The sequence below is a fragment of the Mobula birostris genome, chromosome 5 (assembly GCF_030028105.1).
Source record: "Mobula birostris isolate sMobBir1 chromosome 5, sMobBir1.hap1, whole genome shotgun sequence".
Lineage (NCBI taxonomy): Eukaryota > Metazoa > Chordata > Chondrichthyes > Myliobatiformes > Myliobatidae > Mobula > Mobula birostris.
In genome coordinates this window covers 7,506,434-7,531,232 of record NC_092374.1, presented here as the reverse complement: position 1 = coordinate 7,531,232, position 24,799 = coordinate 7,506,434, and the positions used below count along the sequence as shown (strand labels likewise).

Here is a 24,799-nt window from a genome sequence, read left to right as displayed (position 1 = left end):
GATTTCAAAGTGTTGGGTGGATCTATTGAAACCTGTCACATATTGAAAGGCCTCAACAGAGTGGATGTGGAGAGAATGTTTCCTGTAGTGGGGAGTCTAGGACCAGGAGGCACAGCCTCAGAATCCAAAGAAGTCCATTTTAGAATCGAGATGAGGAAGAATTTCTTTAGCCAGGGGGTGGTTAATCTGTGGAATTCATTGCCACAGACTGCTGTGGAGGACAATCTATTGGGTAGATTTAAAGCAGAGATTGATAGGTTCCTGATTAGTCAGGGCATCAAAGGTTACAGGTAGAAGGCAGGAGAATGGGGTTGAGAGGTATAGTAAATCAGCCATGATGGAATGGCAGAGCAGACTCGATGGGCTGAATGGCCTAATTCTGCTCCTATGGTTTTTGGTAATTATCAGTGAATCGATAAACCCCTGTGCAGACATGAAAATATCGAAAACAACCCGTCCACATGGCAGTCTCCATTTCTGGGAAGTCAGGGCGTTTCAGCCCTGGAAAATTCTAATCTCCGTGAGTGGTTGCCTCAGGGCTGGGGACAGCAACTGGTCTGATAGGACCGTAAGAAACTGCAGAGTGTTGTGGACACATCACGGAAACCAGTCACCCCTCCCTGAACTCTGTCTGCACTTCCCTCCGTCTCAGTAAAGCAGCCAACGTAATCAAAGACCCCCCACCCACCCCGGGCACTCTCCCTTCTCCCCTCTCCCACTGGGCAGAAGATACAACAGCCTGGAAGCACGGATCACCAGGCTCAAGGACAGCTTCTACCCGCTGTCACCGGATTTCTATACAGATCACTTGTACAATGAGAATCAACTCCAGATCCCCCAGCCGATCTCGTCATCACCTTGCAGCTCACCGTCAGCCTGCACTGCACGTTCCCTGTAGCTGTAACACTTCATTCTGCATTCTGTCATTGTTTTCCCCTGTACCACCTCAATGCGTACGTACGCTGTGTTGGTACGGCAACTGCACTGCACGTGAATGCAAGAAACTGCAGCAACCGGTGACCCTGTGATCTCTGTCTTGGAGGCTGATATCAAGAGGGTGAACCCTCGTGAGGGAACAGGTTCCAATGGAGTACCTGGTAGGGCCCTGAAAACCTGTGCTAACCAACTGGCGGGGCTGTTCAAAGACATTTTCAGTCTCTCATTGCTGCAGTCAGAAGTTCCCATCTGCTTCAAAAGGGCAACAATCACATCAGTGCCCAGGAGCAGGGAGAGCTGCCTTAATGACTATCGTCCAGTCGCACTCACATCTGTGGTGATGAAATGCTTTGAGAGGTTGGTTATGGTTATAATTAACTCCTGTCTCAGCAAGGCCCTGGACCCATTGCAATTCGTCTGTCACCACAACAGGTCTACAGTCGCTGTGATCTCATTGGCTCTCCACATGGCCTTGGATCATCTGGACAATACTAATACTTTGCAACACACACAAAATGCTGGAGAAACTCGACAGGCCAGGCAGTTTCTCTGGAGAAGAGGACAGTCAATGTTTCGGGCTGACACCCTTCAGCAGGACTCTTCTCCATAGAGGCTGCCTGGCCTGCGGAATTCCTCCAGCATTTTGTGTGTGTTGCTTGGATTTCCAGCATCTGCAGATTTTCTCTTGTTAATGCTAATACTCACACCAGGATGCTGTTTATTGACTACAGCTCAGTGTTTAACACAATCATTCCTACAGTTCTCATCGACAAGCTCCAAATCCTGGGCCTCTGTACCTTGCTTTGCAACTGCATCCTTGACTTCCTCGCTGGAAGACCACAATCTGTGTGGATTGGAAATAACATCTCCTCCTCATTGATGATCAACACTGGTGCATCTCAGGGGTGTGAGCTTAGCCCACTGCTCTGCTCCCTACACCCATGACTGTGTGGCTAGGCACAGCTCAAATGTCATCGATCAATTTGCCGATGACACAAATATAGTTGGAAGAATTTCAGGTGGTGACAAGGGGGCGTACAGGAGTGATTTAGATCAGCTTGTGGAGTGGTGTTGCAGCAACAACCTTGTACTCAATGCCAGTGAAACCAAAGAGCTGACTGTGAACTTCAGAAAGGGAACACGCGCCAGTCCTCATGGGGATAGAAGTGGAAAGGGTGAGGAATTTCAAATTCCTGGGTGTTAACATCTCTGAGAGTCTATCGTGGTCCCAACATATCAATACTGTTACAAAGAAGACAATACAATGGCTGTATTTCATTGGAGTTTGAGGAGATTTGGTATGTCAACAAAGACTCCAAAAAATTTGTACAGATGTAACATGGAAAACATTCTAACTGTCTCCATCTCCGTCTGGTATGGGGGAAATTCCAGACACTCCAGACAGCGCAGGAATTGAACTCTGAACTCTGACACCCCGAGCTACTGCACAGGATTGAAAAGCTGCAGAAAGTCATTGGGTGTATTTAAGGTGGAGATAGATTGCTTTTTGATGAGCCGGGGTATCAGAGGGTATGGGGTGAAGGCAGGGAGTGGGGATGACCGGAAGAATTGGATCAGCCTATGATTGAATGGCAGAGCAGACTCGATGGGCCGAGTGGCCTACTTCTCCTGTATCTTATGGTCATATGAAAGCTGTGAACTCAGTCTGCTCCATCATGGGCACTGGCCTCCCCAGCACATCCTCAAGAAGCAATGCCTCAAAAGGCAGCGTCCATCGTGAAGGATCCCCATCACCCAGGACACGCCCTCTTCTCATTGCTACCTTCAGGGAGGAGATACAGGAGCCTGATGACACACACCCAACGAGTCAGGAACAGCTTCTTCCCCCCTGCCATCAGATTTGTGAATGGACAATGAACCCATGAACACCACCTGACTACCTTTTTTTGCACTACTTTTTAAAATTTAACTGTTATACAGTGTACATATATATATAACAAAGATGTGAGGGTCAAAAGCGAGTGACAATCGGAGTGAGGGTGGTCACTGCTGCCTTTGGAACGCCTCCTTTGGCAAGTCTACGTTTAACCCGGCATTCACCCCTCGTTTGCGCAGACGGATCGACGCTCACTCACGGGGCAAATCTCAGTGACTAAACTGCAGGTGGAAGGGCAGTGCAGTGCTTAGCGTAACACTTGACCCCACCGGCAACCTGCGTTCAATTCCCACCACTGTCTGTAAGGAGCTTGCAAGTTCCCCCCGTGACCATGTGGGTTTCCTCCGGGTGCTCCGGTTTCCTCCCACAGTCCCACAGGTTAGAGTCGGTAAGTTGTGGGCATGCAACGTTGGCATTGGAAGCATGGCGACGCTTGCTGACTGACCCCAGCACAATCTCGGACTGTGTTGATTATTGGTACAAATGACACATTCACTGTATGTTTTGATGTGCATGTGACAAATAAAGCTGATAGTCATGGAGTCAAAGAACAGTACCCCACAGTAACAGACCCTTCAGCCCATCGAGCCCATGCTGAACCAGTAATCTGCCTCGTCCCATCGACCTGCATCTGAATCACAGCCCTTCAATTGAAATTGAACCCAGGTTCACCATCTGTGCTGGCAGCTCGTTCCATACTCTCACCACCGTCTGAGTGAAGACGTTTCCCCTCATGTTCCTCTTAAACTTCTCACCCTTTACCCTTAACCCATGACCTCTAGCTTTAGTCTCACCCAACTTCAGTGGAAAGAGCCTGCTTGCACTTACCCTATCTATACCCCTCGTAATTTTGTATAACTCTATCAAATCTCCCCTCAATCTTCTATGTTCCCGATAATTCAGGTCCTCCAGACCTGGCAACATCCTTGTAACTTTTCTCTGTACTCTTTCAACCTTATTTACATCTTTTGTGTAGTTTGCTAACCAAAACTGCACACAATCCTCCAAATTAGGCCTCACTGATGTCTTAAACAACTTCAACATAACATCCATCTCCTTTACTCAATACAATGATTTATGAAGGCCAACGTGCCAAAAGCTTTCCTTCCACCCGTATCTACCTGTGACGCCACTTTCAATGAATTATGGACCTGTACTCTCAGATCCCTTTGTTCTACCACACTCCTCATTGCCGTACCATTCACCATGTAAGACCTACACTGGTTGGTCCTCCCAAAGTGCAACACCTCACACTTGTCTACATTAATTTCCATCTGCCATTTTTCAGCCCATTTCTCCAGTTGGTCCAGATCCCTCTGCAAGCCATGATAGTCTTTCTCACTGTCCACTGCAGCCTCAATCTTGGTGTCATCTGCAAATTTGCTGATCCAGTTAATCACATTATCATCCAGATGATTGATATAGATGACAAACAATGGACCCAGCACCGATCCCTGCGGGACTCCACTAGTCACAGGCCTCCAGTGACTAATCAGATCTCTGAACAAAGTCAGCACGCTGTGCTTGACCTGTGGGTGACAGACTTCCCATTCAACCCAGCCTGGTCTCTAATCCTTGTCTTCATATCGATTGACCTTACCTTTTAGTACCTCTGATGCGCCCCATCAGCCAGAGGTGAACTAAAGAAATAAAAAGACGATCATTATTATACTTAAAAACTGAAATCCATGTTGTATACCAAGAAGAGTAGAGTAAGAAAGGTTCGTAGACCAAAGGAACTCTGCTCTCTCCCACCACTGAATCCCCTCTTACAGTCCACAGACTCTCTTCCCCATCACCGACTGAATCCCCTCTCACAGCCCACAGGCACTCTCCCCCATCACCGACTCCCCCCACCCACTGAATCCCCTCCCGCATCCCACACTCTCCCCTCCCATAGCCCACCGACTCTCTTCCCCCATCACCCGCTCTCCTTCATAGAGAGAGACAGTCATCTTCACTTGTCACCAGTTCCTCTCACCTTTCTTCTTCCAGGAGACTGCGAGGAGGACACAGACCAGGAACAGGGGAACCAGAACGAGCAGCACATAAATGTGAGAGTTTGAGTCTGCTGTGAGACAGAGGGCAGCTTTAACACCAGACCTCAGCACAGTGCTTCCATTGTCATTGCACCCTGGTGTTTTCTCCCGACCGATACTGGAGTTGTAGAGACAGACTGTACAGCCAGACAGACCCTTCGGTCCGATGGTCCATACTGACCAAGGTCATCATCCAAGGTCCAGTTTGCAAGCGTTTGGCCCATAACCCTCCAAATCTTTCCTCTTTCATACTATTTATTCATTTAATTTTGTAACTTGTGGTAATTTTTATTTCCTACACTACACTGCTGCCACAAAACAACAAATTTCACAAAGTAGTTAAGTGATAATTAACTTGCTTGTGATTCTATCCATGTACCTGTCCCACTGTCTTTGAAAATGGACGGCATCCGTCACGAAGGACCCCCTCCACCCAGGACATGCCCTCTTCTCATTGCTAATATCAGGGAGGAGGCACAGGAGCCTGAAGACTCACACCCAATGTTTCAGGAACAGCTTCTTCCCCTCCACCATCAGATTTCTGAACAGTCCATGAACTCATATATAACCATATAACAATTACAGCACGGAAACAGGCCATCTCGGTCCTTCTAGTCCGTGCTGGACGCTTACTCTCACCTAGTCCCACCGACCTACACTCAGCCCATAACCTTCCATTCCTCTCCTGTCCATATAGCTATCCAATTTTACTTTAAATGACAATATCGAACCTGCCTCTACCACTTCCACAGGAAGCTCGTTCCACACAGCTACCACTCTCTGAGTAAAGAAGTTACCCCTCGTGTTACCCCTAAACTTTTGCCCCCTAACTCTCAACTGTCCTCTTGTTTGAATCTCCCCTACTCTCAATGGAAAAAGCCTATCCACGTCAACTCTATCTATCCTCTCATAATTTTAAATACCTCTATCAAGTCCCCCTCAACCTTCTACACTCCAAAGAATAAAGACCCAACTTGTTCAACCGTTCTCTGTAACTTAGGTGCTGAAACCCAGGTAACGTTCTGGTAAATCTTCTCTGTACTCTCTTTATTTTGTTGACATCTTTCCTATAATTCGGTGACCAGAACTGTACACAATACTCCAAATTTGGCCTTACCAATGCCTTGTACAATTTTAACATTACATCCCAACTCCTATACTCAATGCTTTGATTTATAAAGGCCAGCATACGAAAAGCTTTCTGCACCACCCTATCCACATGAGATTCCACCTTCAGGGAACTATGCACCATTATTTCTAGATCCCTCTGTTCTACTGCATTCTTCAATGCCCTACCATTTACCATGTATGTCCCATTTTGATTAGTCTTACCAAAATGTAGCACCTCACACTTATCAGCATTAAACTTCTTCTGCCATCTTTCAGCCCACTCTTCTAACTGGCCTAAATCTCTGCAAGCTTTGAAAACCTACTTTATTATCCACAATGCCACCAATCTTAGTATCATCTGCATACTTAGTAATCCAATTTACCACCCCATCATCCAGATCATTAATATATATGACAAACAGCATTGGACCCAGTACAGATCCCTGAGGCACACCACTAGACACCGGCCTCCAATCTGACAAACAGTTATCCACCACTACTCTCTGGTGTCTCCCATCTAGCCACTGCTGAATCCATTTTACTACTTCAATATTAATACCTAACGATTGAACCTTCCCAACTAACCTTCCATGTGGAACCTTGTCAAAGGCCTTACTGAAGTCCATATAGACAACATCCACCGCTTTACCCTCGTCAACTTTCCTAGTAACCTCTTCAAAAAATTCAGTAAGATTTGTCAAACATGACCTTCCACGCACAAATCCATGTTGACTGTTACTAATCAGACCCTGTCTATCCAGATAATTATATATACCATCTTTATAGAGCTGCATCATTACATCGTGACTCTTAAACTCTATCCCTCAACTTATGAAAGCTAACACCCCATATGCTTTCTTAACTACCCTATCCACCTGTGAGGCAACTTTCAGGGATCTGTGGACATGTACCCCCAGATCCCTCTGCTCCTCACACTACCAAGTATCCTGCCATTTACTTTGTACTCTGCCTTGGAGTTTGTCCTTCCAAAGTGTACCACCTCACACTTCTCCGGGTTAAACTCCATCTGCCACTTCTCAGCCCACTTCTGCATCCTATCAATGTCTCTCTGCAATCTTTGACAATCCTCTACACTATCCACAACACCACCAACCTTTGTGTCATCTGCAAACTTGCCAACCCACCCTTCTACCCCCAAATCCAGGTCGTTAATAAAAATCACGAAAAGTAGAGGTCCCAGAACAGATCCTTGTGGGACACCACTAGTCACAATCCTCCAATCTGAATGTACTCCCTCCACCACCACCCTCTGCCTTCTGCAGGCAAGCCAATTCTGAATCCATCTGGCCAAACTTCCCTGGATCCTATGCCTTCTAACTTTCTGAATAAGCCTACCGTGTGGAACCTTGTCAAATGCCTTACTAAAATCCATATAGATCACATCCACTGCACCACCCTGATCTATATGCCTGGTCACCTCCTCAAAGAACTCTATCAGGCTTGTTAGACACGATCTGCCCTTCACAAAGCCATGCTGACTGTCCGTGGCAGACCATGATTCTCTAAATGCCTATAGATCCTATCTCTAAGAATCTTTTCCAACGGCTTTCCCACCACAGACGTAAGGCTCACTCTTCTGTAATTACCCGAACTATCCCTACTACCTTTTTTGAACAAGGGGACAACAATCGCCTCCCTCCAATCCTCCGATACCATTCCTGTGGACAACGAGGACATCAAGGTCCTAGCCAGAGGCTCAGCAATCTCTTCTCTCGCCTCGTGGGGCAACCTGGGGAATACTCCGTCAGGCCCCGGGGACTTATCTGTCCTAATGTATTTTAACAACTCCAACACATCCTCTCCCTTAATATCAACATGCTCCAGAACATCAACCTCACTCATATTGTCCTCACCATCATCAAGTTCCCTCTTATTGGTGAATACCAAAGAGAAGTATTCATTGAGGACCTCGCTCACTTCCACAGCCTCCAGGCACATCTTCCCACCTTTATCTCTAATCGGTCCTACCTTCACTCCTGTCATCTGTTTTTTCTTCATATAATTGAAGAATCCCTTGGGGTTTTCCTTTACCCTACTCGCCAAGGCCTTCTCATGCCTCCTTCTTGCTCTTCTCAGCCCCTTCTTAAGCTCCTTTCTTGCTTCCCTATATTCCTCAATAGACCCATCTGATCCTTGCCTCTTAAACCTCATGTATGCTGCCTTCTTCCACCTGACTAGATTTTCCACCTCACTTGTCGCCCATGGTTCCTTCACCCTACCATTCTTTATCTTCCTCACCGGGACAAATTTATCCCTAACATCCTGCAAGAGATCTCTAAACATCGACCACATGTCCATAGTACATTTCCCTGCAAAAACATCAACCCAATTCACACCTGCAAGTTCTAGCCTTATAGCCTCATAATTTGCCTTTCCCCAATTAAAACTTTTCCTGTCCTTTCTGAATCTATCCTTTTCCATGATAATGCTAAAGGCCAGGGAGCGGTGGTCACTGTCCCCCAGATGCTCACCCACTGAGAGATCTGTGACCTGACCCAGATCATTACCTAGTACTAGTTCTAGTATGGCATTCCCCCTAGTTGGCCTGTCCACATACTGTGACAGGAATCCATCCTGGGCACACTTAACAAACTCTGCCCCATCTAAACCCTTGGAACTAATCAGGTGCCAATCAATATTAGGGAAGTTAAAGTCACCCATGATAACAACCCTGTTATTTTTGCACCTTTCCAAAATCTGCCTCCCAATCTGCTCCTCTGTATCTCTGCTGCTACCAGGGGGCCTATAGAATACCCCCAATAGAGCAACTGCTCCCTTCCTGTTCTTGACTTCCACCCATATTGACTCAAAAGAGGATCCTACAACATTACCCACCCTTTCTGTAGCTGTAATAGTATCCCTGACCAGTAATACCACCCCTCCTCCCCTTTTTCCACCCTCTCTATCCCTTTTAAAGCACTGAATTTCAGGAATATTGAGAATCCATTCCTGCCCTGGTGCCAGCCAAGTCTCTGTAATGGCCACTACCTCATAATTCCATGTATGTATCCAAGCTCTCAGTTCATCACCTTTGTTCCTGATGCTTCTTGCATTGGGGTATACACATTTCAGCCCTTCTTTACACCGTTTATTCTGCTTCTCTTTCCTCAAAGCCTCTCTGTATGTTAGATCTGGCTTTACTCCATGCACTTCTTTCACTGCTCTATCGCTCTAGGTCCCATCCCCCTCACAAATTAGTTTAAACCCTCCCGAAGCATGCTAGCAAACCTACCTGCAAGGATATTGCTTGCAGGAATGGTGAGGCTTCATAAAGCACTGGTGAGGCCTCACTTGGAGTACTGTGAGCAGTTTTGGCCCCTTATCTAAAAAAGGATGTGCTGACATTGGAGAGGGTTCAACGGAGGTTCCCAAGGATAACTCCGAGATTATCATATAAGACATAAGATACAGGAGCAGAATTAGGCCCTTTGACCCACCAAATCTGCTCTGTCATTTCATCAAGCCTGATCTAATCTCCTGCCTTCTCCCTGTATCCATCATGTCCTGAACAATCAAGAATCTATCAACCTCTGCCTTAGATATACATACAGATCTAGCCTTCACAGCTGCCTATGGCAAAGACTTCCACAGATTCACTTCTTCTGGCTGAGGAAATTCCTCCTCATCTCTGTTCTGAAGGTACGCATCTCTATTCTAAGGCTGTGTGCTCTGGTCTTAGACTCTCCCACCATCGGAAACATCCTTTCCACATCTACTCTATCGAGGCCTTTCACCATTCGATAGGTTTCAATGAGGCCACCCCTCATCCTTCTGAATTCTAGTGATTACATCATTGCTTTTATATTCTTCTCCTCTTGAAATGAATGCTAACCTTGCATTTGCCTTCCTCACCACAGACTCAACCTGCAAATTAACCCTTAGAGAATCCTGCACAAGGACTCCCAAGTCCCATTGTGTCTCAGTTTTTTGTATTTTCTCTCCACTTAGAAATAGTCAATCCTTTCATTTTTTCTACCACAGTGCATGACCATACACTTCCCGACACTATTCCATCTGCTGTTTCTTTGCCCATTCTCCTCATCTGCCCAAGTCTTTCTGTAGCCTTTCTACTTGCTCAAAACTACCTGCTCCTCATATCTTGATATTGTTTGCAAACTTTGCAACAAAGCCATCAATTTCATTATCCAATTATTGACATATAACATAAAAAGAATCATTCCCAACAGAGACCCCTGTGGAACACCACTAGTCACCGGCAGCCAACCAGAAAAGGCTCCCCTTATTCCCACTCTTTGCCTCCGGCCAATCAGCCCCTGCTTTATCCAAACTAGTATCTTTCCTGGAATACCATGGGCCCATAGCTTGTAAAGCAGACACATGTGCGGCACCTTGTCAAAGGCCTTCTGAAAATCCAAGCAGACAACATTCACCAATTCTCCTTTGTCTATCTTGCTTGTTATTTCGTCAAAGAATTCCAACAGATTTGTCAGGCAAGATTTTCCCTTGAGGAAACCATGCTGACTACAGCCTATTTTATTGCCTCCAAGTACCCTGAGACCACATCCTTGATAATCAGCTCCAACATCTTCCCAACCATTGACTAACTCACCTATAGTTCCCTTTCTTTTGTCTCTCTCCCTTCTTGAAGAGTGGAAGTGACATTTGCAATTTTCCTGTCATTTGGAACCATTGCAGAATCCAGTGAATCTTGAAAGATCATTACTAGTGCCTCCCCAATCTCTTCACCCACCACTTTCAGAACTCTGGGTGTACACCATCTTGTCCAGGTGACTTAGCTACCTTCAGACCTTTCAGTTTCCCAAGAACCTTCTCTCTTGAGGAGGGAGGAGAAGATGGCGGCGCAACACAGCACGTGCGGTCGTTCCAAATGAATATCGTATGTGTTAACTAGGGGGCCGTGCGCAATCAGGATTTGATGGAGACAGCCGTGAGAAGCACGGAGGAACACCTGGAGTAACTCCTGAAATGCCTGCTTCGCTGCCCTGCTACTACGTGATCAAGAATCTCTGGAGGGGAAGGCCCCAAATCCTCAGCTTTGCCTATTGCCTGTTGCCGAGGCCGGGGTCGAAGCGCTCGGCAGAGATGGTGCTCGGTGCTCAGTGTCGGAGAGCTGGTCGGAGGTTCGGATTCGGACTGTGGTCAGATGCTTCCAGGATGCTGCATCGGCAAGTTGGCGGCGCTGGAGGTTCACCGTCTGCATGAGATGATGGGACTTTCAAGAGACTTTGAGACTTTTTAAGGTGCCATGGTCCGTCCTTATCAAATTACGGCATTGCTTTGCACTGTTGTAACTATATGTTATAATCCTGTGGTTTTTGTTAGTTTTTCAGTTGGTTTATCATGTGTTTCTGTGATATCATTCTGGAAAAACATTGCATCATTTCTTAATGCATGCATTACTAAATGACAATAAAAGGAGACTGCGTGTCCTCATAATCTAATCTAATCTAATCCAGTTTTGGTAACTTCACACACTTCATGACCCCTGACAACTGGAACTTCCACAATACTGCTAATGTCTTCCACAGAGAAGACTGATGCAAAATACTAACTCAGTTCATCTGCCATTTCATTGTCCCTCTTTACTACCTCTTCAGCATCGTTTTCCAGCGGTCCAGTATCAGCTCTCACCTCTCTTTTATACCATGTACCTGAAGAAACTTTTGGTATATTCTTTAATATTATTTGCTAGCTTACTTTCATATTCCTTCTTTACCATCATAATGACTTTTTAAATTGCCTGTTGACTTTTAAAAGCTTTCCAATCCTCTAACTTCCCACTCATTTTTGCTCCATTATATGCCCTCTTTTTGGCTTTCATGTCGGCTTGACTTCTCTTGTTAGCCACGGTTGTGTCATCTTGCCTTTGGAATACTTCTTCCTCTTTGGGATGTATATATCCTGTGTCTTCTGAATTGCTTCCAGAAATTCCAGCCATTGTTGTTCTGCCAGCATCTCTGTCAGAGTTCTTTTCCAATCAATTCTGGCCAACTCCTCCCTCTTGCCTCTGTAATTCCCTTTACTCCACTGTAATACTGATACAACACACATCAAAGTTGCTGGTGAATGCAGCAGGCCAGGCAGCATCTCTAGGAAGAGATACAGTTGACGTTTCAGGCCGAGACCCTTCGTCAGGACTAACTGAAGGGTCTCGGCCTGAAACGTCAACTGTGCCTCTTCCTAGAGATGCTGCCTGGCCTGCTGCGTTCACCAGCAACTTTGATGTGTGTTGCTTGAATTTCCAGCATCTGCAGAGTTCCTGTTGTAATACTGATGCATCTGACTTTCGCATCTCCTTCTCAAATTTCAGAATGAATTAGATCATATTATGATCACTTTCCCTCAGGGTTTTTTTTACCTTAAACTCTCTAATCAATTCTGGTCCATTACACAACACCCAATCCAGAACAGCTGATCCCCTAGTGGACTCAGACACAAACTGCTCTAAAAAGCCATCTCACAGGACTCTAGAATTTCCCCCTCTTGTAATCCAGCACCAACCTGATTTTCCCAATATGCCTGCATATTGAAATCCCCCATGATTATTGTAAAATTGCTCCCTGGCATGCATTTTCTATCTCCCATTGTAATTAATAGGCCACATCTTTACTACTGTTTGGGGGTCTGTATACAACTCCCATCAGCGTCCTTCTATCCTTGCAGTTCCTTAGCTCTATCCACAATGATTCAACAACTTCCGACCCGAGAGCATCTGTTACTTATGATTTGGTTTCTTTTTTTACCAACAGAGCAACGCCACTCCCTCTGCCTCCCTGCCTATCCTTCCGATACAATGTGTATCCTTGGACATTAAGCTCCCAGCTATAATCTTTCAGCCATGATTCCGTGATGCCTACAACATCATACCTGTTAATCTGTAATTGTGTTGCAAGTTCATCGACCTTATTCTATATACTGTGCACATTCAGACACAACACTTCCGGTCCTGTATTCACCCTTTTCGATTTTGTCACACCATGCTCAACCTTTTGGTTCCTAACTTTGTCTGAGGTTTTATGAACATCTGCCTCCACAACCTCCCCACTAACTGCTCTGGCTCTCTGGTTCCCATCCCCTGCAACTCTAGATTAAACCCCACCGCGCAGCATTAACAAACCTTCCCACTGGGATATTAGTCCCCCTCCTGTTCCAATGCAAACCGTCCCTTCTGTACAGGTCCCACTTTCCCTGGAAGAGAGCCCAATAATCCAAAAATCTTATGCCTTCCTTCCTCCACCATCTCTTCAGCCAGGTATTAAACTGTATAATCTTCCTAGTTCTGGCCTCACTAGCACGTAGCACAGGCAGCAATCCTGAGATCATAACCCTGGAGTTCCTGCCCTTTAACTTAGCATTAACTCCCTGAACTCCCCACGCAGAACCTCGTCACTCATCCTACCAATGTCATTACTACGACATGCATCACGACCTCTGGCTACTCACCCTCCCACTTCAGAATGCTGAGGACTCGATCTGAGATATCCCTGACTCTGGCACCCGGGAGGCAACGTACCATCCGGGAATCTCATTCTCACCACAGAACCTCCTGTCCATTCCGATAACTAACGACTCCCCTATCACCACAGTGTGCCTCTTCTCCCCCCTTCCCTTCTGAGTCACAGAGGCAAACTCAGTGCCAGAGACCTGATCACTGTGACTTTCCTCTGTTAGGTCATCCCTCTCTACCCCCCAGCCCCCAGAGAGTATCCAAAGTGATGTACCTGTTGTTGAGGGGGGTGGCCACAGGGGTACTCTGCACTGGCTCCTTAACCCCTTTCCCTTCCTGACTGTCACCCAGTTTCCTGTGTCCTGCACCTTGGGTGTAACTACCTCTCTATACATCCTCTCCATCCCCCGCTCATCCTCCCGGATGATCCAGGATTCATCCAGTTCCAGCTCCATTTCCTTTACCCAGATTGTTAGAAGCTGTGGCTGGATGCACTTCTCGCAGTTGTGGTCGTCAGGGACACTGGAGGTCTCCCTGGCTTCCCACATCCCACAAGAGGAGCATTTCACTATCCTGCCAAGCATCTCCATTGTCTTAGTTCAGCAGATATAAAGAAGAGATGGAAAACCTGAACTTTTCTTTCCTTTGCTTTCTCTGAGTGAAGCCTCTCCTCACGGAAGCTTCAAAGAGCTAAAGCCTCGAGATCACCACTCTGACTCTGTCCACTCAGACGACTGCCTCTGTGACGATGGCCACTGCTCGTTCCCTGCCTTCCTTTAATTTGCTCCAACTAATCAATCCCAAACACCAAATGGTCACTGGTCAAAGCTCTTTTTCACCACCGTGACCTATTGCTACATTTTACCCTTGGGCAGTGGAGCTGATTGAAGTCCCCCCCTCTCAAAACTTCCGATATGAGGAGAGTTTGAGGGCTCTGGGCCTGTACTCACTGCAATTCAGAAGAATGATGGGGATCTTATTGAAACCTATCGAATGTTGAAAGATCTTGATAGAGTGGATGAGGGGAGGACATTTCCTATGGTGAGGAGTCGAAGACCAGAGAACACAGCCTCAGAATAGAGGCGTACCCTTTTCGAGTGGAGGTGAGGAGGAATTTCTTCAGCCAGAGAGTGACAAATCTGTAGAATTCGTTGCCACATGTGGCTGCAGAGGCCAGTTCATTGGGTATATTTACTGATAGATTCTTGACTGGTCAGGGCGTGAAATGATACAGGGAGGAGGAGGGAGACTGGGGCTGAGAGGGAAATGGATTGGTCATGTCGAAATAGCAGAGAAGACTTGATGGGCTGAATGGCTTAATTCTGCTCCCATGTCTCATGGGCACTAGCCTACCCAACATCCGAGACGTCTTCGAAAGGAGATGCCTCAACAAGGAGGTATCCATCACTAAGGACACCCATAACCCAGGACGTGCCCAGAGAAGACACACACTCAATGTTTCAGGAAGAGCTTCTTCCTTTCTGCCTTACTGGTTTTTCACCTGGCACCTACCAGCCTTCTCCTTCCCACCCTCCCCCCACATTCTTTATAGGGCCTCTTCCCCTTCCCTCTACAGTCCTGACGAAGGGTTCCAGCCTGAAACGTCGACTCATCGTTTCCACGGATGCTGCCCGACCTGCTGAGTTCCTCCAGCGTGTTGTGAGTCTTCCTTTCTGCCGTCAGGTTTCTGAATGGACAATCAGAGAAGTGAGGACCAACTCCCTTTTTCACCTTTTATCTCTCTTTTTGTGCTATACTTTATACTTTATTGTCGCCAAACAATTGATACTAGAACGTACAATCATCACAGTGATATTTGATTCTGCGCTTTGCGCTCCCTGGAGTACAAATCGATGGTAAATTTTAAACATTTAAATTATAAATCATAAATAGAAAATAGAAAAGGGAAAGTAAGGTAGTATAAAAAAATGAGATGCAGGTCCGGATATTTGGAGGGTACGGCCCAGATCCGGGTCAGGAACCGTTCAGCAGTCTTATCACAGTTGGAAAGAAGCTGTTCCCAAATCTGGCCGTACGAGTCTTCAAGCTCCTGAGCCTTCTCCCGGAGGGAAGAGGGACGAAGAGTGTGTTGGCTGGGTGGGTCGTGTCCTTGATTATCCTGGCAGCACTGCTCCGACAGCGTGCGGTGTAAAGTGAGTCCACGGACGGAAGATTGGTTTGTGTGATGTGCTGCGCCATGTTCACGATCTTCTGCAGCTTCTTCCGGTCTTGGACAGGATAACTTCCATATCAGGTTGTGATGCATCCTAGAAGAATGCTTTCTACGGTGCATCTATAAAAGTTAGTGAGGGTTTTAGGGGACAGGCCAAATTTCTTTAGTTTTCTCAGGAAGTAAAGGCGCTGGTGGGCCTTGTTGGCAGTGGACTCTGCTTGATTGGACCAAGTCAGGACATTTGTGATACTGACTCCAAGGAACTTAAAGCTTTTGACCTGTTCCACTTGCGCACCAGCTTAATTTAAAATTAGACATGTAATTTATAATTAATTAACTTATATTTAATTTTAAATTACACATGGACGTTCCCAGGGCAGAAATGGCTAATACAAGGGGGCATAATTTTAAGGTGATTGGAGGAAAGTATGGGGGGGGTGTGAGAGGTAAGTTTTTCTACACAAAGAGTGGTGGGTGCTGGGGTTGATGGTAGTGGCAGATTCATTAGGGACGTTTAAGCGACTCTTACATAGTCGGATGATAGAAAATGGAGAGTTTTGAAGGGAGCAAAGGGTTAGACTGATCTTGGAGTAATTTACAGATGGGCTGAATGGCCTGTATTGTGTTGTATGTTCCATGCTTAACACATAGAGGAGAAAAAAATTAAATGAAGTATGTAGTGTGAGGGGGAAGAAGGAAGTCTTCCCCACTGGGAGCTGCTAATGAAAGAGTTCTGCACCTTTCGTTGTCCCTTTTACGTGCTGGGAAGTTGGATATTCTGCCCTAAATCAGACTCACTGACTCTGTGAACATCCAGTTGTACGTCGAGTGAAAAAGCAGCCAGCCAAAGGAGCTCAGTGGGTCAGCCAGCGTCTGTAGAGGAAAAACAACTCTCAGCATTGCAGGTCAAGAGATTCGACAAGTCTTCAGCAAGCACGAGAGGTGAACTGGTCGTCGATTCATTCCCGTCACAAGTAGCTGGGGAAGTGAAAAACTTTGTTGTCCGAGCAGATCATTTCATCACATCAGTACACTGAGGCAGTAGAGGGGAAAACACCAGCAGAGTGCAGAATAAAGTGTGACAGTTACTGAGAAAGTGCAGTGCGGGCAGACAGTGAGGAGCAGGGCCATGGTGAAGTGGGGTGCCACGGTAGCACAGCCGTTAGCGTGACACTATTACAGCTCGGGATGTCGGAGTTCAGAGTTCAATTCCTGCACCGCCTTGTACGCTCTCCCTGTGACTGCGTGGGTTTCCTCCGGGCGCTCCAGTTTCCTCCACGGTCTAAGGGTGGACCGGCTCGTAGGATGTACCAGCTGATGGGAGGGGGTCTTTGATTTTGCAGCCTGTTTCACAGAGGCAGGGAGAAGTAGACAGAATCCACGGAGGGGAGGCTGGCTTCTGTCCTGATCAATGTCACAGGTTGAGCCCTGTCATCGTGTCCTGTCTGCCTCCTCCCCCTGACGTTCTGCAGAATCACAATTCTGAGGTTGATGTGATTATTGGACTGTAGTTTATTTTGCTCTCCTTCAGGTTCTGTTTTCTTTCTTGTTGCCGATTGGTGGGCTGGGGTTCTAGGGGGGCGATATATTGTTTTTTGTGTGAGAGAGAGAGTTGGGAGGGTGTTTGAGGTTTGTGAGTTTCTTTCTTTTTAATTTTCGTGTAGGAGGGGGGTTTACGTCTTTTCTTTTAATGAATCCCATGGTTTTTCTGTACATCATGGCTATCTGGAGAAGATGAATATAAGAGTTGTATTCTGCATGAATACTTTGACAATAAAATAAACCTTTCAACCTTTTTCCACAGATGCTGCCTGACCTGCTGAGTTCCTCCAGCATTTTGTGTGTGTTGCTCTGTATCTCCAGCATCTGCAGATTTTCTCCTGTTTATGACCATGGTTGTTCTTGGCAAATTTCTCTACAGAAGTGGTTTGCCATTGCCTTCTTCTGAGCAGTGTCTTTACAAGATGGGTGATCCCAGCCATTATCAGTACTCTTCAGTGATTGTCTGTCTGGTGTCACATAACCAGGACTGGTGATATGCACCGGCTGCTCATACGACCATCCACCACCTGCTCTCAGGGCTTCACGTGACCCTGATCGGGGGCTAAGCAGGGGCTACACCTCGCCCAAGGGTAAAGTGAAGGCTAGCAGAGGGAAGGAGTGTCTTACACCTCCTTTAGTAAAGACGTATTTTCACCCTGCCACCCTACAATACATTGCAATACGTATTAATAAAAATCTGTAAACTGCAATAAGAAATATCTATCAAATAATTTTAAACTAGGTAAGTTGCACAGAAAGAGAGAACAAAAAGTGAGAAAAAAGGAGACAAAGTTAATGGTCCTCACTTTCTGACTGTCCATTCAGAAACCTGACGGCAGAAAGGAAGAAGCTCTTCCTGAGATGTTGAGTGTGTGTCTTCTCTGGGAAGCTTCCTGATCCTCCGTAAGAACTCCACTCATTCCTCCCAGGCTCAGGCAAGGCCCCGACAGGGGGCCCGTTGAAGGTCTGGGGGCCACCCTGTGTGAAGGACCGTCTGAGATGGAGATGTGGTGGGGAAACGGAACTCATCACCAGCCGAGGCTGGGAGTGGCCGACATAACACTCAGCCCCAGAGTCTGGACACATAATACAAAGGGTTCTTTTCCGGATCTGATCTACAGTCAGATCTCACTCGGGGACAGACGATAAACCCAGGGTGGGGGTTGATTAGAGAAAGGATAATGGTAGCAGGCTTCCTATCTCCCCCCCCCACCACTCCCAAAACCCTCCCCATACCCTGCAGAATGTGTCAATGGTTTCTTACCTGCTCTGACCTGCAGCTGGATCTCACTCTGGAACACATGGATAAATGGGGGTTTGACGTGATCTCTGTTGAATGAATCATCATGGTTCTTTTTCCTGAACTCAGCCAGACACAGGTAGCTGTGACTGTCCTCCACACTCAGCTGCTTTATCCTGATCGAGACGTTTCCCCGCTCTGGGTCCCGGATGAGCTCGTACTGAGTCACTCCGTTTTCCGCTGCCCACGATCCATTTTCATAACGCCTGAATGTGACGATATGTCGGTAGGGATCCTTCCTCATCCACGTCACTGTGTGTGCGGTGAGGCTCTGCGGAGGCCATGTGAACTCACAGGGTAACGTGGCCGAAGCTCCCTCGGTTCCAGTCATCACAGAGACACTCTCGCCGGGAGCTGAGGGAAGGACAGGTGCCAGAATAAATCAGTTAACCACCACCAAACATGTTTAACACTGACAGAATTTCCAGCCTACAAAATAATAAAAACTCCCCACAGCACCCTTCCAAATGAAAACACCCTCACATGTGTCTGACTAATTGCAAACCATTCCAACAAGAGAAACTCTTTCGAACATAAAACAGTCCCATCGGGCAGGAGGTAGAGAAGCCTAAATCTCACACAACCACGTTCAGTACAGTAAGTATTTATACTGGAGAGGGTTCACTGTAGAATTCTTTCTCAAGCACACCAGCTCAGGCTGTTGAACACTTTCAGTACAGTCAGTATTACACTGGAGAGGGTGCAGAGGAGATTCAAATCCAGACCAAGATCAAGTTTACTGTCATTTGACTGCACATATAGAACATAGAACATAGAATAGTACAACACAGAACAGGCCCTTCGGCCCACAATGTTGTGCCAACCTTCAAACCCTGTCTTCCATATAACCCCCCACCTTAAATTCCTCCATATACCTGTCTAGTAGTCTCTTAAACTTCACTAGTGTATCTGCCTCCACCACTGACTCAGGCAGTGCATTTTACGCACCAACCACTCTCTGAGTAAAAAACCTTCCTCTAATATCCCCCTTGAACTTCCCACCCCTTACCTGAAAGCCATGTCCCCTTGTATTGAGCAGTGGTGCCCTGGGGAAGAGGTGCTGGATATCCACTCTGTCTATTCCTCTTATTATCTTGTGCACCTCTATCATGTCTCCTCTCATCCTCCTTTTCTCCAAAGAGTAAAGCCCTAGCTCCCTTAATCTCTGATCATAATGCATACTCTCTAAACCAGGCAGCATCCTGGTAAATCTCCTCTGTACCCATTCCAATGCTTCCACATCCTTCCTATAGTGAGGTGACCAGAACTGGACGCAGTACTTCAAGTGTGGCCAAACAAGAGTTTTATAGATCTGCACCATTACCTCGCGACTCTTAAATTCTATCCCTCGACTTATGAAAGCTAACAGCCCATAAGCTTTCTTAACTACCCTATCCACCTGTGAGGCAACTTACAGGGATCTGTGGACATGTACCCCCTGATCCCTCTGCTCCTCTAGACTACCAAGTATCTTGCCATTTACTTTGTACTCTGCCTTGGAGTTTGTCCTTCCAAAGTGTACCACCTCACACTTAGACCATAAGACCATAAGGCAAAGGAGCAGAAGTAGGCCATTCGGCCCATCGAGTCTGCTCCGCCATTTTATCATGAGCTGATCCATTTTATCCTATTTAGTCCCACTGCCCCGCCTTCTCACCATAACCTTTGATGCCCTGGCTACTCAGATACCCATCAATCTCTGCCTTAAATACACCCAATGACTTGGCCTCCACTGCCGCCCGTGGCAACAAATTCCATAGATTCACCACCCTCTAACTAAAAAATTTCTTCGCATTTCTGTTCTGAAGGGGCGCCCTTCAATCCTTAAGTCATGCCCTCTCGTACTAGACTCCCCCATCATGGGAAACAACTTTGCCACATCCACTCTGTCCATGCCTTCTAACATTCGAAATGTTTCTATGAGGTCTCCCCTCATTCTTCTAAACTCCAAGGAATACAGTCCAAGAGCGGACAAACGTTCCTCATATGTTAACCCTCTCATTCCCGGAATCATTCTAGTGAATCTTCTCTGCACCCTCTCCAACGTCAGCACATCCTTTCTTAAATAAGGAGACCAAAACTGCCCACAGTACTCCAAGTGAGGTCTCACCAGCGCCTTATAGAGCCTCAACATCACATCCCTGCTCCTATACTCTATTCCTCTAGAAATGAATGCCAACATTGCATTCGCCTTCTTCACTACCGACTCAACCTGGAGGTTAACTTTAAGGGAATCCTGTACGAGGACTCTCAAGCCCTGTTGCATCTCAGAACTTTGAATTCTTTCCCCATTTAAATAATAGTCTGCCCGTTTATTTTTTCTGCCAAAGTGCATAACCATACACTTTCCAACATTGTACTTCATTTGCCACTTCTCTGCCCATTCTTCCAATCTATTCAAGTCTCTCTGCAGACTCTCCGTTTCCTCAGCACTACCGGCCCCTCCACCTATCTTCGTATCGTCAGCAAACTTAGCCACAAAGCCATCTATTCCATAATCCAAATCGTTGATGTACAATGTAAAAAGAAGCAGCCCCAACACTGATCCCTGTGGAACACCACTGGTAACCGGCAGCCAACCAGAATAGGATCCCTTTATTCCCACTCTCTGTTTCCTGCCAATCAGCCAACGCTCTATCCACGTATGTAACTTTCCCGTAATTCCATGGGCTCTTATCTTGTTAAGCAGCCCCATGTGTGGCACCTTGTCAAAGGCCTTCTGAAAATCCAAATATACAACATCCACTGCATCTCTCTTGTCTAGCCTACTGGTAATTTCCTTAAAAAATTGTAATAGGTTTGTCAGGCAGGATGTTCCTTTAAGGAATCCATGCTGAGTTCTGCCTATCTTGTCATATGCCTCCAGGTACTCTGTAACCTCATCCTTGACAATCGACTCCAACAACTTCCCAACCACCGACGTCAAGCTAACAGGTCTATAATTTCCTTTTTGTTTCCTTGCCCCCTTCTTAAATAGCAGAGTGACATTTGCAATCTTCCAGTCTTCCGGAACCTTGCCAGAACCTATCGACTTTTGAAAGATCATCGCTAATGCCTCCGCAATCTCCACAGCTACTTCCTTCAGAACACGAGGGTGCATTCCATCTGGTCCAGGAGATTTATCGACCTTTAGCCTATTCAGCTTCCTGAGTACTTTCTCTGTCGTAATTGTGACTGCACACACTTCTCTTCCCTGCCACCCTTGAGTGTCCGGTATCCTGCTGTCTTCCTCAGTGAAGACTGATGCAAAATACTTGTTCAGTTCCTCTACCATCTCCTCATCTCCCATTACAATTTCTCCAGTATCATTTTCTATCGGTCCTATATCTACTCTCACCTGTCTTTTACTCTTTATATATTTGAAAAAGCTTTTAGTACCCTCTTTGATATTATTTGCTAGTTTCCTTTCATAGTTAATCTTTTCTCTCTTAATGACCTTCTTGGTTTCCTTTTGTAAGGTTTTAAACACTTCCCAATCCTCTGTCTTCCCACTAATTTTTGCTTCCTTGTATGCCCTCTCCTTTGCTTTAACTTTGGCTTTGACTTCTCTTGTCAACCACGGTTGCATCCTTTTTCCACTCGAAAATTTCTTCTTTTTTGGAATACACCTGTCTTGCACCTTCCTCATTTCTCGCATAAACTCCAGCCACTGCTGCTTTGCTGTCTTTCCCACTAGTGTCTCTTTCCAGTCAACTTTGGCCAGTTCCTCTCTCATGCCACTGTAATTTCCTTTACTCCACTGAAACACCGACACATCAGATTTCGGCTTCTCTTTTTTTAATTTCACAGTGAACTCAATCATGTTATGATCACTGCCTCCTAAGGGTTCCTTCACCTCAATCTCTCTGATCACCTCCGGTTCATTACACAATACCCAATCCAGTACAGCCGATCCCCTAGTGGGCTCAACAACAAGCTGTTCTAAAAAGCCATCTCGCAGACATTCTACAAATTCTCTCTCTTGAGATCCAGTGCCGATCTGATTTTTCCAATCCACTCGCATGTTAAAATCCCCCACAATTATCATAACACTGCCCTGCTGACAAGCCTTTTCTATTTCCAGTTGTAATTTGTAGTCCACATCACTGCAGCTGTTTGGAGGCCTAAAAATAACTGCCATCAGGGTCCTTTTACCCCTGCTATTCCTTAGCTCAACCCATAAAGATTCTGCATCTTCCGATCCTATATCACCTCTTTCTAATGATTTAATATCATTTCTTACCAATAAAGCCACGCCTCCCCCTCTGCCTACCTTCCTATCCTTCTGATACACCGTGTATCCTTGGACGTTCAGCTCCCAGAGACATGCATCCTTTAGCCAGGTCTCAGTGATGGCCACAATATCATACCTGCCAATCTGTAGCTGTACGACAAGATCATCCACCTTATTCCTTATGCTGCATGCATTTAAGTACAACACCTTAAGACCAGTATTTGATACTTTTTGCTTTGATTTCACTGCAACTTTATTGCACTGCAACTCATCCCAATGGCTACACATTTGCCCCATCACCTGCCTATCTTTCCTGACATCTTTACTGCTCATTATCTTAGATTTATTTCTGTTTTCCCCTTCCTCCGCTCTATCATTCCGGTTCCCATCCCCCTGCCAAATTAGTTTAAACCCTCCGGGTTTAAAGTTCTCCGGGTTGAACTCCATCTGCCACTTCTCAGCCCACTTCTGCATCCTATCAATGTCTCTCTGCAATTTTTGACAATCCTCTACACTATCTACAACACCACCAACCTTTGTGTCGTCTGCAAACTTACCAACCCACCCTTCTACCCCCACATCCAGGTCATTAATAAAAATCACGAAAAGCAGAGGTCCCAGAACTGATCCTTGTGGGACACCACTAGTCACAATCCTCCAATCTGAATGTACTCCCTCCACCACAACCCTCTGCCTTCTGCAGGCAAGCCAATTCTGAATCCACCTGGCCAAACTTCCCTGGATCCCAAGCCTTCTGACTTTCTGAATAAGCCTACCATGTGGAACCATGTCAAATGCCTTACTAAAATCCATATAGATCACATCCACTACCCTCATCTATATGCCTGGTCACCTCCTCAAAGAATTCTATCAGGCTTGTTAGACACGATCTGCCCTTCACAAAGCCATGCTGACTGTCCCTGATCAGACCATGATTCTCTAAATGCCCAGAGATCCTATCTCTAAGAATCTTTTCCAACAGCTTTCCAACCACAGACGTAAGGCTCACTGGTCTATATTTACCGAGACTATTCCTGCTACCTTTTTTGAACAAGGGGACAACATTTGCCTCCCTCCAATCCTCCAGTAACATTCCCGTGGACAACGAGGACATAAAGATTCTAGCCATGGGCTCAGCAATCTCCTCCCTCGCCTCGTGGAGCAGCCTGGGGAATATTCCGTCAGGCCCCAGGGACTTATCCGTCCTAATGTATTTTAACAACTCCAACACCTCCTCTCCCTTAATATCAACATGCTCCAGAACATCAACCTCACTCATATTGTCCTCACCATCATCAAGTTCCCTCTCATTGGTGAATGCCGAAGAGAAATATTCATTGAGGACCTCGCTCACTTCCACAGCCTCCAGGCAAATCTTCCCACCTTTATCTCTAATCAGTCCTACCTTCACTCCTGTCATCCTTTTTTTCTTCACATAATTGAAGAATGCCTTGGGGTTTTCCTTGACCCTACTCGCCAAGGCCTTCTCATGCCCCCTTTTGCTCTTCTCAGCCCCTTCTTAAGCTCCTTTCTTGCTTCCCTATATTCCTCAATAGACCCATCTGATCCTTGCTTCCTGAACTTCATGTATGCTGCCTTCTTCCTCCTGACTAGATTTTCCACCTCACTTCACCCATGGTTCCTTCACCCTACCATTCTTTATCTTCCTCACCAGGACAAATTTATCCCTTACATCCCGCAAGAGATCTCTAAACATCGACCACATGTCCATAGTACATTGCCCTGCAAAAACATCATCCCAATTCACACCCGCAAGTTCTAGCCTTATAGCCTCATAAATTGCCCTTCCCCAATTAAAAATTTTCCTGTTCTCTCTGATTCTATCCTTTTCCATGATAATGCTAAAGGCCAGGGAGCGGAGGTTACTGTCCCTATCTCCAACAAAACAAAACAACACTCCTCTGGACCATAGTGTACCCATAGAACATATATCACACACAGCTCATGAAACAAAATATTCCCACAAGTATGTTAAGAACATGTTGTTTAAAGTGTATGGAGTGTGCAGCAGAGCTACAGAGTAAACAGGGAACAGAATGTTGTCTTAGTGAGGAGAACTCAGAAGTGGAAATGCATTTATTAGTCTCACTCATTAATTAAAATTAACAATGAATTATT

The 24,799-nt window shown here is 46.1% G+C and overlaps 1 protein-coding gene across 1 annotated transcript in view; it reads right to left on the bottom strand.

Moving 5' to 3' along the window:
* LOC140197180 (uncharacterized) overlaps window positions 1-24,799 on the bottom strand; it is an 80,861-nt gene that overhangs the window by 23,513 nt on the left and 32,549 nt on the right. The window contains exons 3-4 of the mRNA XM_072257093.1: window positions 18,412-18,801; window positions 4,434-4,473 (exon numbers count right to left, since the gene is read on the bottom strand). Coding sequence (XP_072113194.1) covers window positions 4,434-4,473; window positions 18,412-18,801 — 430 coding nt within the window. The remainder of the gene's footprint in view (window positions 1-4,433; window positions 4,474-18,411; window positions 18,802-24,799) is intronic.